This window comes from Stenella coeruleoalba (genome assembly GCF_951394435.1).
Source record: "Stenella coeruleoalba genome assembly, chromosome: 7".
NCBI classification, from domain to species: Eukaryota; Metazoa; Chordata; class Mammalia; order Artiodactyla; family Delphinidae; genus Stenella; species Stenella coeruleoalba.
Window position 1 is genome coordinate 52,047,000 of NC_137153.1, and position 26,142 is coordinate 52,073,141.

At 36.7% G+C, this 26,142-nt stretch overlaps 1 protein-coding gene and 1 pseudogene across 2 annotated transcripts in view; both read right to left on the reverse strand.

The window, feature by feature from the left end:
- The window catches only part of LOC307189360 (spermine synthase-like), a 462,966-nt pseudogene that overhangs the window by 313,430 nt on the left and 123,394 nt on the right, over positions 1–26,142 (reverse strand). The gene's annotated exons all lie outside the window — the stretch shown is intronic.
- LOC307188887 (RNA/RNP complex-1-interacting phosphatase-like) lies at positions 13,829–14,683 on the reverse strand (the record flags this gene model as incomplete). Its single annotated transcript, XM_079926558.1, has 1 exon — positions 13,829–14,683. One exon carries the CDS (start codon positions 14,681–14,683, stop codon positions 13,907–13,909), a length of 777 nt encoding a protein of 258 aa, XP_079782684.1. The 3' UTR covers positions 13,829–13,906.

Here is a 26,142-nt window from a genome sequence, read left to right on the forward strand (position 1 = left end):
GTAAACAGTGGAGACCGATACCTGAGCAAATCTGCTCGAGAGATATCCTTTGACAAGGTAAGAGGCTAAACAAAGAAAAAAAATCCAAGACATACCTTCTCATATTGGCATATAAATAATATAGTCAATACCTTAACCTTTCCCCCTCACAGCTGTAAAGCTCCTTGAAGGGCATTATGTTACAAGTAAACAAATTAAGTGAATAATGTGTAGTTACAGGACTCTACGGGAACAGGGCTGGAACTCAACTGAAGTCTCTAGCTAAACGTTCAGAACTTTGATCTCTCTATCATGCAAGGTCCTAAGATATACAAAATACTGTAATAGCTTGGGATGAGTACAATGAGAGAAGTGTAAATTTCCTGCTGTCAATGAGCCTATACCTAAAATGATGGACCCTGAGATATGGAAGGCACTGACAGATAATATACCCCAGACCTTTGATATCTTGTTGATGAAGAAACTAAGGTCACATAAATTACAAGATTTATCTAAAGTTACACAGTTAGTCTCTGTCTAAAAGTCTGGTCTAAAATTCAGTTGTTCTAACCCTTCACTCATTTTTTTCCCCATTTGACAATGATAAGTCATATGCCTGGGCTAGAGTAGAGTGATCCTCGCTCAAGGCAGATCTGAGGTGTGGATCTATCTGCTGAATGTTGTTAAGGGGTACTGCTCAACCCATATACACTTTGATTTACAGGAAGGCTGAAGAGCCTCCTGGATAGAATCATGCAGTCATATCCTCATCTGGACTTTGATATCACAGTGATGTCTAACAGAAAGGATGTGCATCCAAAGAAGCTAAATTGCCAGAGGAGACTGAAGAATGCCTCCTCCTTCCAATCACAAATCAATATCCTATGTGAAGAAGGTATCAGGCACAATGAGCCAAGGTGAGTAAAAGGCTTAAAGATAGAGAATGAAGGAAAAAAAAAAGAGAGTGAAGCACTTCAGGAGTGAGCAGTGGCTCAGATTCACTTTACAGAATGTGTTTCATGCCCTAGGGATCCCCCAAATTACTTGAGAGAACATGGAACTCTGAAACGGGGACTAGACTCCTATTATCACACAAACAGTAGCCAATAAGATTCAAATAATATTGCTAACGTGACCTTGTTACAACCCCCAAACTAGTAATCCTTGGGTAGCTTCAGTTTACTTTTCAAAAAATCTAAAATAAGACCAGGATATACTTAATAAAAGAGTAAGCAATGGCCCAAGAGACTTGGCGTCATGGAATTACAGAGTGGTTTCATTGTGAGCTGAGCTGATCAGGGCTACAAATATCAGAAAGACCAGAAAGACCAGTTCATAGACTAAATGGTAAAATTAAAGAGCAAGGCCTAATAATGGAACTCCATAAGCTTCAGTATCTTTTTTGGATTCTTGGTCATATCAGTGAATTCTGACTTTTAACTCAGACTAGAAAAACATCCTAAATCTTCTAAGATTTCATATATAGGCCTTTTTCTTAAAGCATTATATCACATAATTTTTAAAGAAAATTTAAATATCAAGACATCTTCTGAGATGATTAGAGAATTCCTGGGGAATAAAAACTAGGTCTGGCAATTGCATGAGATATATGTATTAAATACTATTCGGTGAGTTATTTATTTCTAGTCTACCTCTACAACAAGATTTATAAGTTTAGAGATAACTCTACATACAGTGGTAGGAAATAATTTTATAGCTGAAGAAAATATTGGAGATAATCTAACTCATTTGTTTTCAATCTGGAGTGGGTACCAAAATCATACACAAAACTCTAGAAGTATCTATATGCCACCAAGTCCATGGTACTTGATTTATAAAAGCCCCAATGATGATTTTGACATGCTTCTCTGGTTGAGTAGCCTTTATTGAATCCGTCCTCCTCCCAACATACTACCCAGAGCAAATGAATAACCAGACATATAGCTTGAAATATCTTAAATGTATGCCAATTTTATTTTTGTACAGCTCTAATTATTTGAGGATTCTTATATATGCTAATTAATGTTCTATTTTCATGTATTTTCTAGCTATTTATCTTGGATTAAGAGCAATACAGAAAAGTCGATTCCCTCCACTTCAAGTCATTCCAACTTTTAAAATTTACACATGAGCAAACTATAATTTGCAAAAGTAATCAGACTAAAGTCAGAACTGTAATTAAGACTCAGGTCTTCAAACCTTAATCCACTGCTTCATCCACTATGTAGGCTGAATTCTAAATTTTCTCTCACCACTAAAATGCTATTCCTTAATGCTGTAGTTCTCAACCCTGTCAGACTCAATGCCCCTTTATATAAGAAATTTTTACTCTCCTAAAATGAAATTCATGGATAATACAGTCTATCTACACACATAACTTTTAAAAAAGCAATGTAATTATGATATAAATTAATATATTTTAAAATATTATGTATTTCAATATAAATGTTTGGGCATAACTATACTATATTAGTAGAATCACTGGGAAGCTACAGATGCACAGTGTCTCAGGTATATTGTAATATCATGAGCAGTACTGCGAAGAATGACATACTTTTTTAAAATGATTACTAACTCCAGGCAAAGAACAAAATAAAATACAACTTTCCCAAATTTTCACAATAGTAGAATTCCTGAAAATCACTTATCTTTAAACTATGCAAAATTATTTTGCATTTATATATAAAATGAGTTTGTTTCTCAGATCAAAAATTATAAACAGGTGTTCCGTGTACATTTTTATCATGTGGAACATTCTGAAGTTGTGAGGGAAGAAATACAATTTATCATCTAGGTTTCTTGAGCACTAAAGGTATCTGGCATCCCAAGAGCCACCCACTAAATGCCAGCAGTGCCACCTCTAATAATTAGAACAATGAATGTTGTCCCAACAAATTTTCAAGGGAAAGGAACTACCCTCATAGAAAACCACAGTATAAGTGATTATTATAAGAAGTACAAAAGATCTCCCAATACGGATTCTACATAAACTTATATCAATACTCAAAGAGAATTTAAATATCAGCAAATATCTATTTTTTCATGTAAAGGAAAATTTAATGGACATTTGCAGGCAAAAGACACAAAGCAGGTTGGTGAAACTCAAGCCTCCTGACTTAAGCCTCAATCCTCATCCTCAATAGTAGTTTGTTGAAATAAGATTGGTGGTATGTGCCAAGTATTTGGGGGTTTTTGTTAAAGAAGATTTAGACTATTGAAGTTTGACATATTTCCCATTTTTATTAGTGAATTATTGTTTTATATAAAACTTGTTAATCAAGTTGGAATTTCACATTACTAATATCACTGTATATCCTGATTTGCCTTCCACACTAGCAAAAAGATTATTAGTAATGCCAACTTTACCCCTCCAAATGTCCCCATTTTCATAATAAATTAGTTTGATTACCTCACTCCCAAATATTATGTTTGCTCTAAAACTTGTTGAATAGCTTTACTAACCAACTAAAACTTCTGATAACAAATCATTTTGATGAGTGTGAACTGTCTCCCATTCAATTTGCTTTGTAACATCAATATCCTTCCTTAAAATCTAGTCGTGTTCTGCAAACTATGAGTTACAAAAAACAAAGTGATTGATGACCCTGATGTTAGAGAATGCCTTCATTTGAGCTAACTGATCTGCAGAATTTACATTAGAAAACATTAGGACAACTGGCCAGGATTACTCATTCTGCCTCTGGTCCAGAGGTTCAATATTTCTTCAGGACTACTGAAAAGAAGGGTCTATTGGCCATATTCTAACTGCAAAAATGTATTTATGATTAGATGCAGAGGGTTCTGGTAAAGGAACTCTGTGCATGAAATGTAAGCAGATGAACACCTATGAAAAGTAGGAAAGGAGAACTGGGAGGATCATCCTTCATGGTGCATTATGTGTGATCATTTTATCGTGGAGGTCAGGAGAAATTGTCCTCTGTGAAATTAAATTATGATTTGTTGTATTACTGTTTCCGAGTTCAGCTTTCAAAATGCATCAGTTTTCTGGGTCCCATGTTTACTAAATTTGAGGAGGCAAAAACTGTTCCCAATCCACCATACCTCCTTCTCTTTATTTGATACAAATAACTTTAGCAGCCTATATACACATGGTGTGTGTATTAGTATTCACTTGCTGTTACATCAAATCACCACATATTTATCAGTTTAAGCAATATAAATATGTTATCTTACAGTTCTATAGGTCAGAAGACCTATACAGATTTCACTGGACTAAAATCAGTGTCAGTAGGGCTATATTTATTTCTGGAGCCTCTCGCAGATAATCCATTTTCCTGCTTTTTCCAAATTCGATGTGAAACACATTCCTTGGTTCATGGCCCTCCTCCTCTCTTCAAAGCAAGCCTGCAGTGGATTAAATCCTTTCCATATTGTATTGATATCTCTCAGACCATTCTTCTGTAGTCACATCTCCCTCTGACCAGTTAGGAAAGATTCTCTGCTTTCAAGGTTTCATGTGATCAGATTGGGCCCACCCAGATAATGCAAGATAATTTTCCCATCTCAAGGTCCGAAACCTTAGTTACAGCTGCACAATGGCTTTTGAAACAGAGGTTAACATACTCACAGGTTCTGGGGATTAGAATGTGGACATCTTTATGGGGCCATTGTTCTGGCTATCACAGAATTAAACCAAGTCAAATAGTCTAGATAGAAGTCCTGCCTTCAATGGTATGGGGAAAATTGCATCTCCTGTTCATTTTATAAAATAATATTAAATGTTGCCATAACTTCATTGGGCTAATCCCCAGAATTGCTGCACCCGAGCTATCGGCTAGTAGGTATATTGTCCTGGGTGCAGAATTACTTAATCAATAAGAATATTAAACTGGGATATGAAATGAAAACTGAAATATATGCCCTTCTCAAAAAAAATGTTTTAAAAAAATTCCCTCAAACATTTGATAACATGTTTTACAGAATTATAGAATATTAGAGATGGGTATTTAACCACAGAAATTATATAACACAAACTCATTTTAAACATGTAAAAAGAAAGACCAAGGGAGATGATATAACTTACTTGACAAAAGTTACAAAATGGAGTAATTCATAACAGAGTAGGAATTAGAACCAAGGTAACCTAAGTCTTAGAAAGGGTTCCTAAATTCCTACATACTTTTTTTCGGTTGGGCAAATCAATTTATCAGTACTAAACTAATTATATAAGGTAATGTTTCAAATCTGAATATTTCCTTTAGATCCCTAAATTAAGTCATTAACCTGGGACAGAGAAGTGCTGTGTGTGTGTGTGTGTGTGTGTGTGTGTGTGTGTGTGTGTGTGTGTGTGTGTGTGTGTGTCTGTATGTATGTGTGTGTCTTCAGTGTTCAGTATTATTTTTGCATTAAATAAAATCCAAGTCAGAGCCACAATGAAATACACCCATCTGTCTCCTATTGATTTGTGACTCATCCTAGATCATATTAGGATTTTATTGCTCAATAAACAACACTAAAATTGAAGTTTATTGGAACTGTGATGGTTGGACATTTCCAATCTGTGTGTGGAAGACCCAAGCCAATACCAAACTAATATGTTAGATAAAACAATTAAAAAGAAATTAATTCTGGTAAATGATCATTGATTCTGATGGGAGCCAAGAGTTTAGACATACAGATAAATTTATCTCCTTTCTGTCTTATTAGTAATCCATTCTAACTTTCTATCTCATGGTAATTCAAGTTTATATCTTACTTTTCACTAACATATGACTAAAATGCATATATTTAAGTCAAACATGATCAGATTCCATAAATAACTGAAACAAACACATAGAGAACTCTCTAAAGATTAATTCCATCCCAACTGCTAGATGATTTTACATTGAAATCTTAAAGTGTCATTATGCCATTCGTCCAAAAGTCAATGTGTGATAGTTAATATGACCCTACAAGCTATTTTATTTCTAAAAACAAGAGATAGTTTGCCAGGAACAAAAAAATGGGGTGGGGGTGGGAAGCATAAGATAAAATACATTAAGAGTGGTTCCAATAAGAGGACTGAAAAAGCAAGAAACAGGTCTGAGAAAAAAAAACCATCTGGAAAAAGAAAGAAGACTATTTAAATCTGTGTGGATTTAGTTAAATCAGTACAGTAGAGATGAATAAAAATTAAACAAGATGCACAGAAAAAGAAAATCCAGATTTAAAAGTCTAAAAGAAAAAATAGGAATAAGATCCTAAAAACAACTATAAAGTACCAAGAACAGAAACACCATGATTACTCAAAACAGAATTCATTTTGTTTGCAATTAATAATTGTTAGATTGCATTCTAATTCTGGTAATATTGTAAAGAAAAAAAACCCTTTATTGTGCTTAGTCTCAGCCCTCCAGCATGATTATAAATACTCTCTTGTGCCCAAGAATAAGAAATAATGGCCAAGACTAATGAAGCTATAGATTTCTTTTTGCACATTATTCCTTTTTAAAAATATGTATCAACTCTATTGGGACTCTTTTTTTAAATTTAATTTTATTTATTTACTTTTATACAGAAGGTTCTTATTAGTTACCTATTTTATATATATTGGTGTATATGTGTCAATCCCAATCTCCCAATTCATCCCACCACCACCACCACCCAACCCCGCTTTCCCCCCTTGGTGTCCATACGTTTGTTCTCTACATCTGTGTCTCTATTTCTTCCTTGCAGACTGGTTCATCTGTACCATTTTTCTGATTCCACATATATGCATTAATATATGGTATTTTTCTCTTCCTGACTTACTTCACTCTGTATGACAGTCTCTAGGTCCATCCAGGTCTCTACAAATGACCCCATTTCATTGCTTTTTAATGGCTAAGTAATATTGCCTTGTATATATGTACCACATCTTCTTTATCCATTTGTCTGTCCATGGGCATTTAGGTTGCTTCCATGATCTGGCTATTGTAAATAGTGCTGCAATGAACACTGGGGTGCATGTGTCCTTTTGAATTATAGTTTTCTCAGGGTATATGCCCAGTAGTGGGATTGCTGGGTCATATGGTAATTCTATTTTTAGTTTTTTAAGGAACCTCCATGCTGTTTTCCACAGTGGCTGTATCAATTTACATTCCCACCAACAGCGCAAGAGGGTTCCCTTTTCTCCACAACATTTCCAGCACTTGTTGTTTGTAGCTTTTCTGATAATGCCCATTCTAACTCGTGTGAGGTGATACCTCATTGTAGTTTTGATTTGCATTTCTCTAAAAATTAGTGATGTTGAGCAGCTTTTCATGTGCCTCTTGGCCATCTGTATGTCTTCTTTGGAGAAATGTCTATTTAGGTCTTCTGTCCATTTTTTGATGGGGTTCTTTGCTTTTTTAATATTGAGCGGCATGAGCTATTTATATATTTTGCAGATTAATCCTTTCTCCATTGATTCGTTTGCAAATCTTTTCTCCCATTCTGAGGGTTGTCTTTTCATCTTGTTTATAGTTTGCTGTGCAAAAGCTTTTAAGTTTCATTAGGTTCCACTTGTTTATTTTTTTGTTTTTATTTCCATTTCTCTAGGAGGTGGGTCAAAAAAGATCTTGCTGTGATTTATGTCAAAGAGTGTTCTTCTTATGTTTTCCTCTAAGAGTTTTATAGTGTCCATTTTTATATTTAGGTCTTTAATCCATTTTGAGTTTATTTTTGTGTATGGTGTTAGGGAGTGTTCTAATTTCATTCTTTTACATGTAGCTGTCCAGTTTTCCCAGCACCACTTATTGAAGAGGCTGTCTTTTCTCCATTGTATATCCTTGCCTCCTTTGTCATAGATTAGTTGACCATAGTGCGTGGGTTTATCTCTGGGCTTTCTATCTTGTTCCACTGATCTATATTTCTGTTTTTGTGCCAATACCATATTGTCTTGATTACTGTAGCTTTGTAGTATAGTCTGAAGTCAGGGAGTCTGATTCCTCCAGCTCTGTTTTTTTCCCCTCAAGATTGCTTTGGCTACTCAGGGTCTTCTGTGTCTCCATACATATTTTAAGATTTTTTGTTCTAGTTCTGTAAAAAATGCCATTAGTAATTTGATAGGGATTGCACTGAATCTGTAGATTGCTTTGGGCACTACAGTCATTTTCACAATACTGATTCTTCCAATCCAGGAGCATGGTATATCTCTCCATCTCTTTGTGTCATCTTTGATTTCTTTCATCAATGTCTTACAGTTTTCTGAGTATAGGTTTTTACCTCCTTAGGTAGGTTTATTCCTAGGTATTTTATTCTTTTTGTTGGAATGGTGAATGAGATTGTTTCCTTAATTTCTCTTTCTGATCTTTTGTTGTTAGTGTATCAGTATGCAAGAGATTTCTGTACATTAATTTTTTATCCTGCTCCTTTACCATATTCATTGATTAGCTCTAGTAGTTTTCTGGTGGTATCTTTAGGGTTATCTATGCCTAGTATCATGTCATCTGCAAACAGTGACAGTTCTACTCCTTCTTTTCCAATTTGAATTCCTTTTATTTCTTTTTCTTCTCTGATTGCCAAGGCTAGGACTTCCAAAACCATGTTGAATAATAGTGGCAAAGTGGACATCCTTGTCTTGTTCCTGTCTTAGAGGAAATGCTTTCAGTTTCTCACCTTTGAGAATGATGTTTGCTGTGGGTCTGTCATATACAGCCTTTATTATGTTGAAGTTGTTTCCCTCTATGCCCACTTTCTGGAGAGTTTTTATCATAAATGGGTGTTGAATTTTGTCAAAAGCTTTTTCTGTATCTATTGAGATGATCATATGGTTTTTATTCTTTGTTAATATGGTGTATCACATTGATTGATTTGCATATATTAAAGAAGCCTTGCATTACTGGGATAAACTCCACTTGATCATGGTGTATGATCCTTTTAATGTGTTGTTGAATTCTGTTTGCTAATATTTTGTTTAGGATTTTTGCATCTATATTCATCAGTGATTTTAGTCTGTAATTTTTTTTTCTAGTATCTTTGTCTGGTTTTCATATCAGGGTGATGGTGGCCTCATAGAATGAGTTTGGGAGTGTTCCTTCCTCTGCAAGTTTTTGGAAGAGTTTGAGAAGGATGGGTGTTAGGTCTTCTCTAAATGTTTGATAGAATTCACCTGTGAAGCCATCTGGTCCTGGACTTTTGTTTGTTGAAAGATTTTTAATCACAGTTTCAATTTCATTACTTGTGATTGGTGTGTTCATATTTTCTATTTCTTCCTGGTTCAGTCTTGGAAGGTTATACCTGTCTAAAAATGTGTCCATTTCTTCCAGGTTGTCCATTTTATTGACAAAGAGTTGCTTTTAGTAGTCTCCTATGATGTTTTGTATTTCTGCGGTGTCCACTGTAACTTCTCCTTCTTCATTTCTAATTTCACTGATTTGAGTTCTCTCCCTCTTTTTCTTGATGAGTCTGGAATCAATTTTACCTTCTCAAAGAATCAGCCTTTAGTTTTATTGATCTTTGCTACTATTTTCTTTGTTTCTATTTCACTTATTTATGCTCTGATCTTTATGACTTCTTTCCTTTTACTAACATTGGGTTTTGTTTGTTCTTCTTTCTCTAGTTCCTTTAGGTGTAAGGTTAGATTGTTTATTTGAGATTTTTCTTGTTTCTTGAGGTACGATTGTATTGCTATAAACTTCCCTCTTAGAACTGCTTTTGCTGCATCCCATAGGTTTTGGATCGTCGTGTTTTCATTGTCATTTGTCTCTAGGTATTTTCTGATTTCCTCTTTGATTTCCTCAGTGATCTCTTGTTTATTTAGTAACGTATCATTTAGCAGCGATATGTTTGTGATTTTTACATTTTTTTCCCTATAGTTTATTTCTAATCTCATAGTGTTGTGGTCAGAAAAAGATGCTGGATATGATTTCAATTTTCTTAAAGTTACCAAGGCTTGATTTGTGACCCAAGATGTGTGCCCTTAACAAGAAAATGTAATCTGATCTTTTTGGGTGGCATGTCCTATAAATATGAATTGAATCTATCTGTTCTACTGTGTCATTTAAAGCTTGTGTTTCCTTATTACTTTTCTGTCTGGATGATCTGTCATTTGGTGTAAGTGAGGTGTTAAATTCCCCAACTATTATTATGTTACTGTTGATTTCCTCTTTTATAGCTGTTAGCATTTACCTTATGTATTGAGGTGCTCCTATGTTGGGTGCATCGATATTTACAATTGTTGTATCTTCTTCTTGGTTTGATCCCTTGATCATTATGTAGTGTCCTTCCTTGTCTCTTGTAACATTGTTTAGTTTAAAGTCTATTTTATCTGATATGAGTATTGCTACTCCAGCTTTCTTTTGATTTTCATTTGCATGAAATATCTTTTTCCATCCTCTCACTTTCAGTCTGTATGTGTCCCTAGGTCTGAAGTCAGTTTATAGACAGCTTATACATGGCTGTTTTTTTGTATCCATTCAGTGACCCTGTTATCTTTTGGTTGGAGCATTTAATCCATTCACATTTAAGGTAATTATTGATATGTATGTTCCTATTACCATTTTGCTAATTGTTTTTGGTTTGTTTTTGTAGGTCCTTTCCTTGTCTTGTGTTTCCCACTCAGAGAAGTTCCTTTAGCATTTGTTGTAGAGCTGGTTTGGTGGTGCTGAATTCTCTTAGCTTTTGTTTGTCTGTAAAGCTTTTGATTTCTCTGTCAAATCTGAATGAGATCCTTGCTGGGTAGAGTAACCTTGGTTGTAGGTTCTTCCCTTTCATCACTTTAAATATATCATGCCACTCCCTTCTGGCTTGTAGAGTTTCTGCTGAGAAATCCACTGTTAACCTTATGGGAGTTCCCTTGTATGTTATCTGTTGTTTTTCCCTTGTCACTTTTAATAATTTTTCTTTGTCTTTAATTTTTGTCAATTTGATTACTATGTGTTTCAGCATGTTTCTCCTTGGGTTTATACTGCCTGGAACTCTCTACGCTTCCTGGACTTGGGTGGCTACTTCCTTTCCCATGTTAGGGAAGTTTTTGACCATAATCTCTTCAAATATTTTCTTGGTCCTTTCTCTCTTCTCCTTCTGGGACCCCTATAATGTTAATGTTGGTGTGTCTAATGTTGTCCCTGAGGTCTCTTAGGCTGTCTTCATTTCTTTTCATTCTTTTTTTTTTTTCAATCCACAAGCATTTATTTACAATTCTGAAAACTTCCACATAATTAAAAATGGGACAGGGCTTCCCTGGTGGTGCAGTGGTTGAGAGTCCGCCTGCCAATGCAGGGGACACGGTTCGTGCCCCGGTCCGGGAAGATCCCACATGCCACGGAGCGGCTAGGCCCGTGAGCCATGGCCACTTTGCCTGCGCGTCTGGAGCCTGTGCTCCACAATGGGAGAGGCCACAACAGTGAGAGGCCCGCATATCGCAAAAAAAAAAAAAAAAGCGACAATAGTAGTAAATTACTATTTGGATAAAGAAAAGATACAAGTTAGCACAACATAGTTTACAAACTTACAATTAGGCACATTCAATTTGGTGCTAAATCATAAAATATTCTTTTGCAATTATGAAAAATATCCAATAGGCAGATAATGGCCAAAAAGTACAAATGATACAAATATCTATAGACATGACAATGTACAAATTGTGACATAAATCTATCAGAAACTAGAAAATCTATGTTGGTCTTATAATTCCAGCTTGCTAAAAGATACAGGCTTTGGGTGGAAACAGAAAAAAATGCCAGACCTGGCCATAACAGGGTTTCCAGAAAGTATGGGCACTAGCAAAGAGTAGGCCTCTGGATGGGAGTGGGTCCAACATGAGATAAAACAATGCCTTAATGGGTATGTAGTATGCTGGGATGGAAAATATAGGAACAAGGGATATTTGGAGAATCATACAGCTAAGTATTTGACACTAACAAAATCTACCAGTATCTGATAGGGCCTCAGGTACCATGCAAGGGTTTGAGGGATTCCAGTATTTAATTAAATCAAAATGTGACAATGGGAAGAATTAAGGACAGCCTCAGGGGTAGATGAACTGGGTATGTTACACCAAGACATGTCTCAGTTGATTTGTTGGGTTCAAAATGCAGGAAGTGGATATATGGGACAAGACAATACCCTAACAATAAGAATAAAGGTTTAGGGGCTTCCCTGGTGGTGCAGTGGTTGAGAGTCCTCCTGCCGATGCAGGGGACACGGGTTCATGCCCCGGTCCGGGAAGATCCCACATGCCATGGAGCGGCTCGGCCCGTGAGCCATGGCCGCTGAGCCTGCGCATCCAGAGCCTGTGCTCCGCTACGGGAGAGGCCACAACAGTGAGAGGCCCGCGTACCACAAAACAAAAGAATAAAGGTTTAGGTCAGGATAGGGCTTGATGTTCCTAAGTGTTGAAATAGAGCTCTTTAGTTTCTTCCTCCTACATGTAAGATTCTTTCATAGGTAAAGATGATGCTGAGCCTGCAACCTAAAGTTAAATGGCTGGAACTAGGGAGAGAAAATAAGTTGCATAGGCTCGGAAGCAGGAAAACCCTAACTAAGGGTTTGCCTAAATAGAATTGAATGTTGGAACTGAATATTTTAATATATAAACATTTTACTGATACCAAAATCTGTCTTACCACACTTCCCCCAATCTCACACCACCCACCCTAACCTGCAGCAGCTATGGGTCCCTTGATTTCCATGGAAATATAGAGAAAAGAGACACTGATCTGGCTTGCAGGTATTTGGTAAGTTGTTAGCCTCACATCACATACTAGTATCATGTAAGTAGGCCATCTGAAATATGAAGCTTAGGGGAAAAACCTTGAAGAAAACTTAAAAGCTTAAGCCACACCTCTATACTACAACACCTTTCACAATCTCTTCTCAGATAAGCATCATCCCCATCAGTGAAAAAACTCGTATCTCATAATAGGAAAAACAGGCCTAAAAATTAAATGTGTGTCTTTGGAGGTCCCATCTATGGAATATCTTCCTGGTACTAGAAAAGTCCTCAGAAAGATCAATCTTTGCACCCCCGAAAGCTTACCACCAAGGAAAATGACTAGATCCATAGATTTCCTCCCTCAAACCAGCTTACCTCACATATAAATCATTAGCAACTCAGCCCTTACTCACATTATCACAGTCACAAGAGTGGTTAGGGAGCAAAGCACTAACCAGGGAAACTAAAACAGAGGCAATCCAGGCCAAGTTGGGCTGATGGCAGATATCTGCTCCTTACTCTTGGGTGCATAATGCTACTCACCACAATGCCTTTTTCACAGACCCTTTTTAAAGTTTCTCCACAAAATCCAACAGGTCAAGTTAGTTCATGATGCTTCAAGATAAACAATCGTCAACAGAAAAACATGCAATATGTCTTACAATGTTGGAGTCCTTAAAAATATGACAAGGAAATAACCATGTAGATAAAACCAGAGCAAAAATCTGTATTCTACAAACATACCAGTGAATGCTATTAATAAGGTAATATGACATAAAACAAAATGAAAAATATATGTAAGACTGTTCTCTTTAGTGTACAGAATTCATGGCAGTTGCTGCACTATCTAGCTACTTAAATATATCTATAACTATCTGTTCTGGTAATACAAAATGAGGCCAAAGTGTGTCAACTTGTTTCCCACAGTAACCAAAAAATCTACATGAATCTCTTTTCTCCTGTGCCCTTTCACCTTATCTGCTCCCAATTCTCCATGAATGTCCTCTTCTTTCTCTAATTATTCTCTTCTTCATTTTGCTTGGTCTTGCACACAAGCATGCAAGACAGAGAATCCTAGAGGTCCAAGATTCTAGAGTGGCTGCTTGCAAGGGCGAGGAGATTACAGTAACTGCCACACTGTATATACTTCTGTGCAAAGAAAAAGGGACAGTATTCAGAATGTCTCTCACATATAAAAGAGCTGGATGGCAGGATACCTGTGTGGCCCAAGGAACTAGAGGTAACAAAGTATGGGCAAAAGAATTGCAACCAAAGGCTGGAAGAGGAAAGGTCTGCAACCAACTCTGTCTCCTAGCTGTCTGGTATTTGCTTCCAATGGGCAGAGTCTATTTTGTGAAGCATCAAGCACTGACAAGAAGACTCCTGCTGCTGGAAGTTGACAGAAAGTAACATCCATGAGGGTAAGAATGCAAGATCAAGGCTTGTCCTGCAGATGAGGTAGCCAGTCCTGTTTAAACCGTGGGTACAGTGGACACCAATAAGTCTGTCATTATCTTTATTTTCTTTCAAAAACCCATTAACAGCACATTGGAATTTAAAAATAGTGTCATCACCTGGCATCTGATGCCCAATTGTACAAATTCTTAAATAAGGAATAGTTTCTGGTAAGTCCTCTGGCTTATAATTGGGGCAAGTATATGTTAAGTCAATAATCAGCCCAAGTTCTTCATTCTGTTCTTGGATTTTGTTTAAAAAGATACAAGGGGGAAAACATTCTTCTGGAGCAAGATTCTTTTCAAAACTCTTTTTTAAAGGAACTTTGAAAGCAATGAAACGAGTCCCAGGCATCCGCTGTCCAACTGGGAGATAGTCTTTCCACCTTTCCAGGATGTGCTTTCCACCCTTCCTCTTAGCCGACGAACATCCAGAAAATCCGTGACCCTGACCACAGCGCTCGCGGGCATGATGCCACTGGCTCATGTGACCCCCAAGATGCCGCCCACCCAATGCCAAGAGTGCCAAAGTCACCAACCCAGCGCCCCTGGTGCCAGAACAAGGCCCCGAAACACAGGCGCCTAGGCACAAGCCCACGCAGCTCACGGACCTCCTTCTACTGCCTCTTTTCATTCTTTATTCTGTTCCACAGCCGTGAATTCCACCATTCTGTCTTCCAGGTCACTTATCCATTCTTCTGACTCAGTTATTCTGCTATTGGTTCCTTCTAGTGTAGTTTTCATTTCAGTTATTGTATTGTTCATCTCTGTTTGCTTGTTCTTTAATTCTTCTAGGTGTTTGTTCTTTAATTCTTCTAGGTCTTTGTTAAACATTTCTTTCATCTTCTCAATCTTTGCCTCCATTCTTTTTCCAAGGTCCTGGATCATCTTCACTATCATTATTCTGAATTCTTTTTCTCGAAGGTTGCCTATCTCCACTTTATTTAGTTGTTTTTCTGGAGTTTTATCTTGTTCCTTCATCTGGTACATAGTCCTCTGCCTTTTCATTTTGTTATCTTTCTGTGAATGTGGTTTTCGTTCCACAGGCTGCAGGACTGTAGTTCTTCTTGCTTCTGCTGTCTGTCCTCTGGTGGATGAGGCTATCTAAGAGGCTTGTGCCAGCTTCCTGATGGAAGGGACTGGTGGTGGGTAGAGCTGGGTGTTGCTTTTGTGGGCAGAGCTCAGTAAAACTTTAATCCACTTGTCAACTGATGGATGGACCTGAGTTCCCTCCCTATTGGTTGTCTGGCCTGAGGCAACCCAGCACTGGAGACTATGGGCTCTTTGGTGTGGCTAATGGCAGACTCCAAGAGGGCTCACGCCAAGGAGTACTTCCCAGAACTTCTGCTCAGTGTCCTTGTCCCCATGGTGAGCAACAGCCACCCCCCACCTCTGCAGGAGACCCTCCAACACTAACAGGTAGGTCTGGTTCAGTCTCCTATGGGGTCACTGCTCCTTCCCCCTTGGTCCTGATGTGCACATTACTTTGTGTGTGCCCTCTCAAGAGTGCAGTCTCTGTTTCCTCCAGTCCTGTTGAAGTCCTGCAATCAAATCCCGCTAGCCTTCAAAGTCTGATTCTCTAGGAATTCCTCCTCCCGTTGCCAGACCCCCAGGTTGGGAAGCCTGACATGGGTCTCAGAACCTTCACTCCAGAGGGTGGACTTCCGTGGTATAACTGTTCTCCAGTTTGTGAGTCACCCACCCAGCGGTTACAGGATTTGATTTTATTGTGATTGCACCCCTCCTACCATCTCATTGCGTCTTCTCCTTTGTCTTTGGATGTGCAGTATCTTTTCTGGTGAGTTCCAGCGTCTTCCTGTTGGTGACAGTTCAGCAGTTAGTTGTGATTCTCGTGCTCTTACAAGAGGATGTGAGTGCATGTCCTTCTACTCCACCATCTTGAAATAATCCCAACTCTGCTGGTACTTAATGAACCAAATATCTTTAAGACTTTTGCTAATTTGAATTAAAGTAATGTACTATGCCTTACTGTACCTTCTGCTACAACTAATAAATAAACATCCATTGGTATTGTAAATCATTTAGTCAGCAGCCTAATTTCTGCATTCATTTCTAATTTTAAATCTACTTTTACTATTTCTCAACACATTATTAATAGAATAAGTCTGTCTTCAAAATTCCATTTGATATGTCCTTTCTATAATCAACCTTTTCATAGACCTCACTGGACAGTAAAGACGGAATCACTTTAATAAAAACATATTCTGATTTCACAAGTTCTCGCCTCTACTTGCCCACACAAAACCTCCATTTTTCCTTATAGTACTCCCTCTTACTACTGATAATGTAAATTCAAACTAGTGTACAAGCTATAGCTACCACATAGTGTCCTTCAAGTTCTTCAATGTTCTTTTACCCCTTTATCAGTCCTTTCAACCTTAGTTCCTTGAAGATGCTAAATTTAACCTATTTATAGAAAAGGTAATATCTTCTGATAATGGTTTTTATTTCTGTAATTGCTTACTTCTTTCTTCTTTATTTTCTTAGCATTTCCAGCTTCCTTTTCATCTTTTTTCTATGAGTTTACTGCCTCTCCTCTTTATCACTGCCTCTCTTCACTAAGTCTTTTTAAATGACTTCAGGTTCCAGTTCTGGTCATAATAAAGTACTTTCTACCCTTACAATGCCCTTGAATACAACTAAAACTCAGGAGACAGTTCATGGAATATCTATGTTAAGATTCTGAAAGGTAAATTGTAGCAAGTGGACTAGTAAAGGAAACCAGAACTCAAAGTGTCACTGAACCAGAAGTTAGTTTTTTCTTTCTCAAATATCTCCCAGCCTGAACTCAAAGGCAACACAAAAGCTGGAAATGCATACCAGGTAAAGACAGAAAGAATCTCAAGTGAAGCCCTATATTTCTTGTCAAAAGACAGAAAGGAAAAAAAAAAAAAAGGATACTAAGAGTGGAAAAAGGAGAGGGGGAAAAAACCCTGGATTTTTTGTTTCTTCCTTTCTCTCATAGCCCAACAACCAGGAAATCTCATGGCAATGCTAACAGTAATGGCAGCGGTTTCTAGACAAGCACAAACCACCACAAAGAGTAGAAATCCTTCTCTTAGACCAGTAGAATTGTGATCTCAAGAGCATCTGAAAAATCCCATTGCTTATTCCCATTTACATCTCCTCATGGCCTCAGATGCAGATACAGCTTCAAGAAGTGTATGACAAAGTAGGTAAACTAAAGTCCTGACTTTCTAGCCAGAAGACCAAGAAAAGGAGTACCTAGTGGCCAAAAGATGTAGGGGATATTAGGTGGAGAAAAACCTCAAGAAAGTGACTCTGTAAAATTATAGATGAATTCTTGGGCTCAGCCTTGAGTTATACCTGGGTGGAACTGACCCTAATGAGCACAACAAAGTTTTAAGAACATAACTATGGGATAAAATACTTCCCAGATCCAAGACTAGCCACAAGATAGCGAACAGATAGATGCAATTACCATTGAAAGATTTTGAAAAATAAACTGACATTGAACTAACAGTTTACAGAAGGTAGGTAAGGACTTGCAACCTGAACTTAGCTGGGTCAAATGCATGTTAAAATAAGAAGAAAAGCAAAGTCTATATTCTCCAGAGGATTTAAACAAGATCCAGATTCACATAACAAAATTCAAAGTGTATAGAATACAATCCAAAATTATTCAATATATATACAAAGAATCAGGAAATTTCAATGTATGTCAAAGAAAAAGACAATCAGCACATACCAACCCCGAGACAACAAAGATATTGGAATTTTCAAAGACTTTAAACTTTAAAACAGCTATTATATCCATGCTCCAATAAATAAGAATGATCAGTCTTGAAATGAATGGGAAAACAGAATGTCTCATCATAGAAATAATAAGTATAAAAAAGAACCAAATGGAAATTTTGGAACTGAAACATAAAATAACCAAAATTTTTAAAAAATCGAATGGTTGGCAGACTGGAGATAACAGGGGAAAGAGTCAGGGGTAAAAAACAAGATATGGCTGGACACTAGAGTATTAAACTGATATCAAAATTGCAGTCAACGTATATTCTCATCTTGGTAACTGAGTCTTGGATGAAAGTAAAAAGGCAGTAACTAGCAGAGAACCAAAGCCAAAATTCATCTTGAATTCTCAAATTGCAAAGCTGTATCAACAGAAAAAAGGGTAGGAGTGGAGAGAGATATTGAGTACAAAGGGTAAGCACAAGGGAATTTGGGGAGGGTGATGAAATTGTTCTGTAGCTTGATGGTGATATTTACATGGCTCCAAGCATTTGGCAAAACTCATAGAACCGTACACCAAAACAAGTTTTACTGTATATTCTAAAATAAGTATTGAGGAAAAACGATACTTGGACAATTCCCAGTTTTGGTAAATTAAACAATACCTTGATAACAAATCATGGTTAACAAATAAATAATAAGGGAAATTATAAAATATTATCAACTGAATAGTAATAAAAATACAAGATATCAAAATCTGTGAGATACAGCTAAAGCAGTATTTAGAGGAGTATATATAACTTTAAATATTTGTTTTAGAAAGGAAGATCTAAAATAAATTATCTAAGAAGCTAGAAGATGAAGAGCAAAATTGAAACTTAATAAGTAAAAGAAAGGAAATAATAAAGGTCAGAGCTGAAATCAATGTAATAGAATATGGACAAACAATAGAGAAAAATCAATGACACCTAAAGCTGGTTCTTTGAAAAGATTTATAAAATTGATAACCCTCTAGTTAGATTGATCAAAATTTGCACTTAAAATGGATACATTTTACTTGTGGTAAAATATAACTCAATACTGTTTTAAAAGAAAAAAACTTTACAAGAATTAAGCAATATATTGTTTGTAAATTGCACAGAGGTTCACCCCAGAATTGCTATACTAGGAGAAATAACCTTTTTTTTTTTTACATCTTTATTGGAGTATAATTGCTTTACAATGTTTTGTTAGTTCCTGCTGTACAACAAAGTGAATCAGCTATATGTATACATACATGCCCATATCCTGTCCTCTTGAGCCTCCCTCCCACTCTCCCTATGCTACCCCTCTAGGTTGTCACAAAGCACCAAGCTGATCTCCCTATGCTATGCAGCTGCTTCCCACTAGCTATCTATTTTACATTTGGTAGTGTATATATGTCCATGCCACTCTCTTTGTCCCAGCTTACCCTTCCCCCTCCCCGTGTCCTCAAGTCCGTTCTCTGTATCTTTATTCCTGCCCTGCCACTAGGTTCATCAGTACCATTTTTTTAGATTCTATGTATATGCATTAGCATATGGTATTTGTTTTTCTCTTTCTGACTTACTTCACTCTGTATGACAGACTCTAGGTCCATCCACCTCACTATAAATAACCATTTTGTTCCTTTTTATGGTTGAGTAATACTCCATTGCACATATGTGCCACATCTTCTTTATCCATTCATCTTTTTTTTTTTTTTTTTTTTCTGGTGCGCGGGCCCTCTCACTGCTGTGGCCTCTCCCGTTGCGGAGCACAGGCTCCGGACACGCAGGCTCAGCGGCCATGGCTCACGGGCCCAGCCGCTCCGCGGCATGTGGGATATTCCCGGACCGGGGCACGAACCCGTGTCCCCTGCATTGGCAGGCGGACTCTCAACCACTGTGCCACCAGGGAAGCCCTATCCATTCATCTCTTGATGTACATTTAGGTTGATTCCAAGTCCTGGCTTTTGTAAATAGTGTTGCAATGAATATTGTGGTACATGTCTTTTTGTGAATTATGGTTTTCTCAGGGTATATGCCCAGTAGTGGGATTGCTGGGTCATACAGTTCTATTTTTAGTTTTTTAAGGAACCTCCATACTGTTCTCCACAGTGGCTGTATCAATTTACATTGCCACCAACAGTGCAGGAGTGTTCCCTTTTCTCTAGAAGGAGAAATAATCTTTAATTATTTCAACAGATACCAAAATTTTTTGGATAAAATTTAAAACTATTCCTGATTTTTAAAAATACCTTAAGAAATTAATGAATATTTTCTTAACATTATTAAAAAATATACTGCAAACTAAAATTCAGCCTTAAGATGGAGTGATGATATTCAAGATATATTAACATTCATTTTGCAAAATTTTATTCATCTTTCAAGATCCATCTCAGATATAACCTCCCAAATGATTTTTTTGGTACGTCTCTTGGCATTCCCCCAAGGATTTGCTATTATTTCTAAGATAATAATATCATCTTCTATTTTGATTTGTTCATTCTATTGTCTGTCTTCTAGATTAGAATATAAATCCCTTAAAACCTGAGGCTTTCTTTTTTCTTAATAATTTTGATTTCCAGAGTCTATAAAATAGTATCTAGCCTACATTAAGTGTTTAACACTTATCTCAGATTTTAAGACAAAAAGCATATATTATTTTACTTACTTTTATATCCTGAAAGGTAATAGCTACCCTTCCCATTTTAGAAGTGAGGATATATATCATTACAGAATTTTAATAAATTGCTCAAAGTTACTCAACAAAAAGGAAGAACTGCAACTCAGTTTTAGATACCTACACAAGTCAAATACTCTTACTTGAATAACACACTATTAGGTTCTACTGTTGCTGTAGCAAATTTCAAAAACTCAATGGCTTAAAAATCACACAAATTTATCATTTTACAGTTGTGGAGGTCAGGGATTCAAAATGGACCCTGCTGTGGTAAAAATCAAGGTTTGGGCAGGGCTGCATTCCTTTCTGGAGACTGTAGCCTCCATTTTCTTGCCTTTTTCAGCTTCTAGAGGCTGCTCACATTCCTTGTCTTGTTTTCTTCTTCAGTTTCAAAGCCAGCAATTGCCTGTCAAGTCTTTCGCACAAAGCACCACTCTCTTGCTCCTCTTACACATTTAAGGACTTCTGTGATTACATTGGGACAACCCACAGAATCCAGAATAATCTCCCCACCTCAAAGTCAGATGAATAGTAGCTTTAATTCCCCTATTCTATGTAACTTAATATGTACACAGGTGTAGGGTATTAGAACATGGACTTCTTTAGGAAGACATTATTCTGCCTATCACATATACCTTCTTAACATGATCCAGTTAAACTTTATGAGTTAATGAGGAAAAATCTGAAATGTGGTAATAGTCCTGAAAATACATAATACTTTTAATATGTAATACCTCAGATTATAAACAGGTAAATAAAAAACATACCTATGGAAAATTCTTGAAAAAAATTGTATTTCCTAAACCACAATTTACATCTAAATTGATGGCTAAAAATAAACATTATTTTTTACAGGGTTATTACCAAATTAAGTGCAAAAAAGAAAACAAAGCAACAATGTTCTTTAATTTAAAATAAGCAATTGCTGAGGACAGACTACAATCTTAGCGGCTGTCAATCTATTCTCTGGAAACCCTAATAATTCACAAACTCTAGAGAGGTTAAAACTGAATGAGGGGCTTCCCTGGTGGCGCAGTGGTTGAGAGTCTGCCTGCCAATGCAGGGGACGCGGGTTCGTGCCCCGGTCCGGGAGGATCCCACATGCCGCGGAGCGGCTGTGCCTGTGAGCCATGGCCGCTGAGCCTGCGCGTCCGGAGCCTGTTGCTCCGCAACGGGAGAGGCCACAACAGTGAGAGGCCCGCGTACCGCCAAAAAAAAAAAAAAAAAAACTGAATGAGGATCACCTTTTCCCAATTTGCAGAGGGGAAAGTAAGTTATTTGGAGAACTAAATATTTTTTCCAATTTTAACTTTTCTCTCTTAAAAAATCTTATAAACCTTTGGGCACCACACTTCCTCTAGTAAGCACTAGCATACAACAAAACCACCGAATAATTAGAAAAGAATGTTTTTTAATAACAATAGTAAAATAATTACTACAAAGAGCAGAAGGTCTTCCTTAGTTTTATATCTTGTCTTTCTTATTTTGACATGTTTGTAAAGATTTTCTATGACATTTTGGGGAGAGAATTAAAAAGGCACTTATAATGTTAGTTTTGTGCCTTTATACCCCTTTATATAAATAGTTACTATTCAGGCAGTTTAAAATTATATTATGTTATCAGAAATGCAAATATACATATGCAGTGGTAATTGTGCCATCTCTCTCCTTTTACATTCACACCATACCTATGTATCAGATTCCATAACATACTTATGTCAGATTTAATTTTCCCATATTCTATAACTCCCACAGATAACACTTGATCTACCCAATGATACATAATTATATACATACATGGCTGTTACACGTTGCTAATAACATAAAAATAAATCTGTATGCTTTTCTCTATACACAAGTTTCCATATATACATCTGCATATATATGCATTTCCCTAATACAAGTTTCTCCTCTAAAAGTCAAATGTAGCCATTTGTCCAGGGATGAGCTTACTAATACCAGTAAGAGGAAAAGAAATAGAAAAAATAGTTAATATTCATCTGCTTTTGCTCAAAATAAAATATTACAGCAAAAAATATGTTTCAAATCCTGGTATTGTTGAAACAGATGCTTGGCACACTTCACAATTTATATAAGGATGGTCTAGAAAGGAAGAGGAAGGAGGAAATTTCCCACCCCTTGCAGTTCCAAGGAATTTGGGGTAAGATGTAGGAGGAAGGTAACACTTAGAAACTCCAGGGAAAGTACAGAGGTGGCCAAGAATACACAGGTACTAGCAAGGTGAGAGAGTAAACCTCTACAAGTTTGCACACTGACATTTCCAACCCAGCACCCGGGCATCAGAACTAAGGCAGTATTGCAAGGTAGGTAGACAGGTAAAACTGAAACAGTCCTTCTGTCTTTCCATGGCCTATGTGTAGAGACCAAGTCTTTGCATATGTGGAAAAAAGAACATTAAAAAAATACTCCCTAGACCCAGAGAAAAGAGGCTATCTCTTGTGGGGACTTCAAGCTCAAAGACCAATGGTGCCAGAGCCCTGAGCTTCACCTGGAGGATTACATGTTTATCCAAATAGCTAAAAACAGTCAGTTGCAATGTAGCAGGAATCAGTCTGAGGAGCAGACCTACAAAGACTATCTAAAGAGCAACAGGATGCTCAGAGGGCTTCATCTTCTCTGCTGTCAAGTTGATGTCATCAGCCTTCCTTTCCATATATATACAAGCACTTCCTGGCAATGGAGCAAATCTAAAAAGACTGAGTGTTTTTCCTGAAGCATCTAAGAAAAGTTTGGGTTATACAGAAAGTCACTGACATTGTTGATTACAGTGATATCATAAAATGAAATTGAATTTCTTTCTGTTATCCAGTGGATTACAGCTCTCATGGAAAACCAGAGCAACTGCAGATGATTTTAAAACCTATATATTTATTTCATGTGAGAATTATTACAGTGTGAATAAACTGGGAGCCCCAGTTTGTTCACTGATTGTCTTGCTTGCAAGTCTTGACTTTTATATGCTTCCACATCTGTCACAATACTACCCACAGAGTAGACATTAATGCTTGAATAGAAGAAATACATATATCCTACCAGTATCCTTGTGGAGCTTTAGTCTAACAATGGTCCTCAACAAAGGCTGGTAACTTAGCTTCCTAGAAGGTACTGGAAATGTGAGGAAATGTTTTTGCTTTTCACAATGGCTAGGAAGTGCTACAACATTTAGTGAGTGGGAGCCAGGGTTGCTAAATGTCAAAAATTGAGAAGCAACATTCTGCACTTAAATAGAGCGCTGTCTCACCCAAATTGCCAGTAGAACTCCCACTGAGAAAAACTGAGAAATGGAGGCACTATAGTAAGAGATGTATGACAGACAAATTACAGAAAATACAGAGAACAAGAGAGAGACAAATAAATTACAGAAAACTCCTTTACTCACTAATGTACACTATTGCTAACTTTTGATCTATAAGCAAATGGCTCTCTTAAACTCACTTAAAAGCTCTAAGGAATGCTGCGGGGCATGGTGGGCAGTGGTGGCAGTGGTCACAGGGGAGAGAGGCAGAGATGAGCAGATGGTGGAGATGGTGAATGTGGCAGGTTAACTTCTTACCCTGTAAAAAAAAAAAACCTCTGGATAAAGATGGTAGCCTTCTGACTTTAGTGGAAACCAGGTGGAAGCTTTATGATAGGTTCATGTTTCTACATGGCAAAAGAAGGGTAAGAGTCATTAAGAGTATGTAAACTCACCCAGAAATTTCCATACTTTGAGCCAAAATGTACGTAGAAAGACTGTTGAGATCTTTTTATATTTCCTTTTTTTAAAACCATGTTTAAAACACATGAAGTAACTCTTCAAAATTTGAGACTGACATTTGCTTCAGAAGCTTCAATGTGACTGACTTCCCTCCCTCAGCTTTATATGCTCAACTACCAGCAGTATCAGGGGGTGTGAAAAATGACTCAGTTCTAAATAACATATTCTGGAGCTATGAACATTCTCTATTATGCTCATGAAGTATACACATTTTACTCTCTAATAAATATGAACCCACAGGAAAATAAAAAAGGAGTTTAATCTTACTTTCTCAACCAGCCTTGCCAATCAATTTTAGTAAATTATAAACAGAACAAACACTAAAAGAGAAACTAAAAGAGATTTTCATCCTCTGAACTAGGATAAAACAGCCATGTGCCTTTAGGTTCTTGTTTTCCTTATGGTTTCTTTAATTAGTCTTTATAATCCTGCACTGACCTTGAACTAGTTTTTTTCCTTTCTGAAAGGTGTTTGGTTGTATATGAAAAACAATTGCATCCACTACAAAAATAAATACTAACTCATGTAATGAAAACTTTAAAGAAACAGAGATGAAAGGAAATAAAAAGGTACATAAAAAGATATTGAACATATTTTGATCCCTGTTTTACATTTCCTCCTTGTTTTCTGTGGAGTTCATGCAGAATCTCAGAGAACATTAAGAAAAAGTGTTTGCATTCTCTCTGCATAGAAAAGTGGGAAATAGTAGAAGGCAAGACCAACTGGCTTGGAAGTCAGCTTAGTAACAAATGTGATTCTAACCAATTCAAATTCTGTCACTCAATTTGCTGTTTTAAAACTCATCTGAACTGAAAACTAATCTCCAGAACTGTATTAATAAAACTGACTAAAAGAAGAAGAAACAAATTATCAGTTTGGAGGTATTTGTCTTGTTTTGGTCACTTAATATTAAAATATATACAAAAAAAATCACACACACACACACACAAACACAACCCACAAAGCCAATCTGTCCTCTTCACTTAGATAATATAAGAACCTTTGATTGTTCTATGTACAAAGATTAAAAAAAAAAAATCAGTGCCCAGTCTTTATATAGTGTCTACATTATATCCACCCTAAAAGCATTAAAGGCAGACTTCTTTCCAGAAAATCACAATCAATCAAATTTATTAACTTTTGCTTCTTCACATTTTATCTTTGAGAAAAGAACATGTTAAAATAAACCTTATCACTTAATAAAGAGTGTTGACATATGAGAAATCTGATCAACAGTGTTTCCTGCTGGAAATTTAAGGCTTAGAAAATTCCAAGATATTTATGAAGCCAAAACATTTATTTATATATTATCATTAGTCTTTCTCAAATGAACTAAGAAGTAAGTTTAGGAATTAGTGACAAAAGAAATGTTATTTTTATTTTGGTGAACCTTTGTTCCAGAAAATTAGTCTGTGCATTAACTCAAAGAGGGGAAAAATTTATTCTCTCCTGAATAACAGTCCAGAGCTGAGCTAAAGATAGGAGATGGGTGAATTCTCGTTAATCCAGGAACAATTCCATTTGCCACTGTCTGCATAATTTAGGTGGACACCGCCACTTCAGTCACTTTATAGCCCATGAAAGGAGAAAAAACAGACTGTAAATCATGTTCCCTTTTAAAAGACATAATTTGGAATTTACACACATCACACCACTAATATCCCATTGGGTGGGGTTTAGTCATATGCCCACACCTAGCTATAAGGAAGGCTAGAAAGAATAGTGTTGAGCCAAGCATCCATGTGGCCAGGTAAAGTTAGATGGTCAGTTATTTAAAGGAAGAAAGCAAGTTTGGATACAGGGGAATAATAACTGCCTCTACAGAACAGTGATTGCCTCCAGAAACTTGGAGTCTAGGGTAAGAGAAAGATTTTCTTTTTATTGCATCCATTTTGTATTTTCATACTGCATCT